The 4,235-nt window shown below is 38.4% G+C and overlaps 1 protein-coding gene across 4 annotated transcripts in view; it reads right to left on the bottom strand.

The window, feature by feature from the left end:
- thoc2 (THO complex 2) overlaps positions 1–4,235 on the bottom strand; it is a 22,462-nt gene continuing 18,227 nt past the window's right edge. The window contains exons 33-39 of one of the 4 annotated variants that reach the window (XM_005922064.3): positions 3,803–3,838; positions 1,526–1,651; positions 1,321–1,387; positions 1,063–1,208; positions 889–965; positions 181–227; positions 1–89 (exon numbers count right to left, since the gene is read on the bottom strand). In XM_005922064.3, coding sequence (XP_005922126.1) covers positions 200–227; positions 889–965; positions 1,063–1,208; positions 1,321–1,387; positions 1,526–1,651; positions 3,803–3,838 — 480 coding nt within the window. In that variant the 3' untranslated portion in view covers positions 1–89; positions 181–199. Of the gene's footprint in view, positions 90–180; positions 228–852; positions 966–1,062; positions 1,209–1,320; positions 1,388–1,525; positions 1,652–3,802; positions 3,839–3,909; positions 4,009–4,235 lie in introns of those variants that run through there. The other 3 variants (XM_005922065.3, XR_315783.3, XR_315784.3) reach the window with 3 other exon arrangements.

Below are 4,235 nucleotides of genomic sequence, written 5' to 3'. Positions count from 1 at the left end.
AAATAAAAATAAAAAAAAGAAGAATATGGGTTAACAAGAGATGGAGTTGCAGATGTCTCGCAGATAAAAGCACAGCTTCTCCAGTTCCGCTGCAGCACATGGATCGAAGAGGAAGAGAACAAACCATGAGACACAGAGCAACGGTTAAAGCCACTTACAAAGAAACTGTATGCGTCTTACCTTCACTAATTAGTGCACATTATCTGTGCTTGTCAGAGGATTTATGAGTATGACTGTTAAGGAAACGGTGAAATGCTCAAAGATGAAACAGCTGCTCATAAAAATATAGTGACGAGAAAAGTCTTTAAAGGTTGTTAAATGAGTGCGTTGCAGTGCTGAGAAAGTCCTCTAAATAATACACCGACAAAAGAAACCCACAACTAACTGCAAGTGTGTGTAAGCCTGCCTGATATGAGGTGTATAAGCAAAGGGACTGGCACACTGGCTCTTTGAAATGTCCATCTAGAAATATGAGGTTAAAGTCACATGATCAGTTTAGACTGGCGCACTGGGCCAGAGGGGAAATAAGCCGACCACTAAATGTTCAAATAAGATGAATCAAACAGTTCAATGCAGAGGTTAAGAGCGCCAGTTAAAAACAAGCCAGCGGGGCTTGGTTGTAAGCGTAAATGTGGCATCTGTGTTTGTACGGACACATAATATACTAAAATGAATGTAATTATCCCATAATAGAAAACAAATTCAGTGCCGTGAACAGCTGTAAGTATCTTTGAAACGCTACTTAACTTGATAAAAACTGTATTTGGCTAAATCAGTTAACTCCATCTACACTGGTCGGGATTTACAGTCTGAAATAAAGACGGCAATTTACGAAGAGTTCATTAAAATCACCTTCACACTGAAATGTCGCTTTATATTTAAGGATATTGCTTTTTCTCTTCCTTTCCTCCACTGCTGTCCCTCTTCTCTTTCTTTTCAGACTTCTCTTTGTCATGTCTGGACTCCTGCAGCACAAAAAGAAATAGAAAAAAAAGTAAATAATGACAAGAAAGTCCTTTAGTCGACGGCTCAGGAGAGTGCGCGACAGCGACTGAGTCTGACCTTCTTGCCGCCAGAGGACGTCCGCTCGGGTTTCACAGAGTCGGCCTTCTCTTTACTAGATGATTTGGATCTTTTGCTCTTCTCTTTCTCGGCCGACAGCGGGGAGTCACAGGAAGGACTTGTGCTCTTGCTGTTTTTGGAGGCATCTAAGAACAAAATGTTGGCTTATATTAATTTTTATTTTATGTTGTCCTTGTTTGGCTGAGAGCTCCTTCAGATTTTTTTTTTTTTAAATAAAGACAAAAAACAAACGCTTACTGGTCCCATTCTCATCCTTTCTGCGTTTGGCTTCTTGGCTCGTCTCACGGTCGTTGGCAGTGTGGTCCTGATAGACAAATGATATGATTTAATAATAACTAATATTTCAACTATATCCTTGTTGCTACTGCCTCTCCCTCTAATATGAAAACTAAATCTGAAAAAAATCCATTTCACATAGTTGATGAGGCGGTTAGACACTGACTCTCTTTCGCTCTTTCCGCTCTTCTTTCTTCTCTTTGGATCGGCCTTGTGTGTTCTCTGAGTCTTTCTTCTCCATCTCCCTCTCTCTGCTCTTGGACCGGGCAACTGAATTGAAGTTCATGTGGTGCTGGAAGAACAATTACATATGAATAGAACAAAACAACTCAAACAGGCAGCAGTGCCTTTATGTTAAGTGTTGGTATAACTTTAAACATAATACAGCACTGCAGGGGGGGAATATGCCCACAATGGTGGTAAAACAAGTAGAAAAGTATTTACTATTGTACTTTTCCTAATCACTCTACAATGATGACATACTTCCAAATACTGACTGGTATTCAGTCATGTGACACGTGACTACTAACTGTTCAACAAAGAGTTCACAGTGGCTCAGAGTGGGCTGAGATCTGCATTTAGACAAAGGTGGAGTTGTTTGTCATTATGAGAACAACGAAAGAGTCCAAAGGAGAAAAACCATCTATCAACTCATTTAAAGTCAAGTTAGTTTGTGATTTGTTTGTTGCAGTATGACTGACACTCAGTCTGATAGTTCTATTACATAACCCGAAAGGTATGTTTGACACAACATGCAAGGGATTCGCTTTCAGTGAGAGCTATGAAATATACTTTTCAGAGCAGTTTAAAAAGTCTTACACCGTCTTTCAATACAGGATTTACAGCACAAATGTTGATAAAGGGCTTATGAATCTAGATACATAGGCATGCGAACACATCTTATAGTCTTAAGTCAAAGGCTGACATTATAAACATAATACAGGCATCACTGGTGGCCTGCAGCCAACAATGATGTGGATGAGGCAAGTTGATTGGCTAGCAGCTGACCAGGTTTCCACTGGTGGATTAACTTGTGAAGCAAACTGGCTGAAATGTACCATTACTATTAAGTAGTTTTTTCTCATTAACATGTCAATAAAAGTCCTTCATAAAAATGTTTGAATAATTTAAATATGAAGAACCCAAAGGTAGCTGCAGTGCCTTTCTAGCAGTGATGCCTGGAGCATGCTGGGGTGAGCCTACAGGGCAGAGCATATCCCACTACATTTAGTTCAGTTATCATTTTTCCACTAATATAGATTTATAATATGGAACAGAAATCCCCTAATAAATTAGTTATAATACATTAGGCTATCAAAGTAATGAAATTACCTTCATTTGAAGTTGGAGGGTAGTCTAATCTACTGGCTCAGAGGCAAAGTAGGAAAAAATGTTATCCTGAACCCTTTATAATGAATAACTATTAATGAATAAAACATAATCTGCGTTGATTAAGTTTTAAGATTCACAGATTCTTTATATTTATGATTAAAAATATAAACCTGTTACAATCAGCTGGAAATGAAGGGACACTTGAGTTTATATCTACTTTGTCTTGATAAAATATTGCTGTCCAACAAGAAATATGGCCCTATAAGAGCACATGGTACTCAGTAACTGATGGTTTTCATTATAAAAGTGTACTGTGTAATGCTACATATATTAGTTATAAATTTTTAAGGACACAGCCAGCTGGGACTTCATGTTATTGTCTGGTATTTAATTTGCCCTTGCTGACATAAAAAGAGGTGAACAATCCAGATACTTCAACAAAACCTGAACATAGCAGCATTTTTCATGTTTAACTCACAGGAATAAAACAGACTGTCTGAATCTTGTGCACAAACTCAAGCAATAGTCATGGTTAAATGTGTTTCTTCGAAAATTATCAGCTTGAATACTAAATCTGGCATGTCGTGTAGGTCAGTTAAGAGATGTGGTAAACTTCAGGAAAACCTCAAACCCAGGGGCATTACGGTTTGGTATTTATGGCTTTTTCATGTTTTTTTTTTTTTTTTTTTTTTTAAAAAAAGACCTGCAATGACTTTACTTATTATTTAGGCAATGAAGCTAATGATTCTAGCAATTGACTAGAACCATCTTTAAAAAAAATATATACCTTAAAGTTGCTGCTAAAAATCATGAAAATGAATACAAGTCATGTCTAATTCACCTAAATGCAGTCTTTAGCTGATGCAGTCTAGTGTAAGCTACATGCACACTTCTTCCAAGTGACAGGTGTAGTTTAGCAGGAAAACATTTTCTACATGAAACTGCACATTACAGCTTTGGCAGTTCACACGAGCGACTATTTTTATTTTATTTTTTAAAGTGCGAGAACAAAAGACCGAATCACATGACATCAAACACTTTTTCATGTGAGAAGCTGAAGACGTTTTTGACTTGTGAACAAAAAGCTAGGAATAGAAGAGTTAATTCAAACCTTGGATGTGGACTCCTTGGGTTCGATGCTATTGTCCTGTAGGGATGAATGGAGATGACAGATGAGCTGGGAGGGGGTGGGGGATTGGGAGGAGGTTGTCAGACAGCAGCAGAGAGTTGGAAAAAGGGGTTGGGGAGGTGGGGAGTTGGGGCTGGCCGGACCAACAGCACACTTCTCCCTTGACCTCTGACCTTCAAGGACTAAGGCTTTGACAAGGTTATAACATAGAGGAGAAGTCATCATCTGGAATTGCAATATTTAAAATAGAAAAACCCTGAGCATATATGAAATAACTGCTAGTCTTTATACTACAGACATGTCTGACCTAAAATAGAAGTCCTACACCACAGCTGGTTTTCAATACATCTAAAGTGCAAGTGCTGAAAGTAGTGTGTGTGTGTGTGTGTGTGTGTGTGTGTGTGTGTGTGTGTGT

This window comes from Haplochromis burtoni, unplaced genomic scaffold (genome assembly GCF_018398535.1).
Source record: "Haplochromis burtoni strain Fernald_Lab_line unplaced genomic scaffold, NCSU_Asbu1 Contig_56, whole genome shotgun sequence".
Classification (NCBI taxonomy): domain Eukaryota; kingdom Metazoa; phylum Chordata; class Actinopteri; order Cichliformes; family Cichlidae; genus Haplochromis; species Haplochromis burtoni.
The sequence above is the reverse complement of the archived record's forward strand: the minus strand, read 5'-3'. Positions and strand labels throughout refer to the sequence as shown.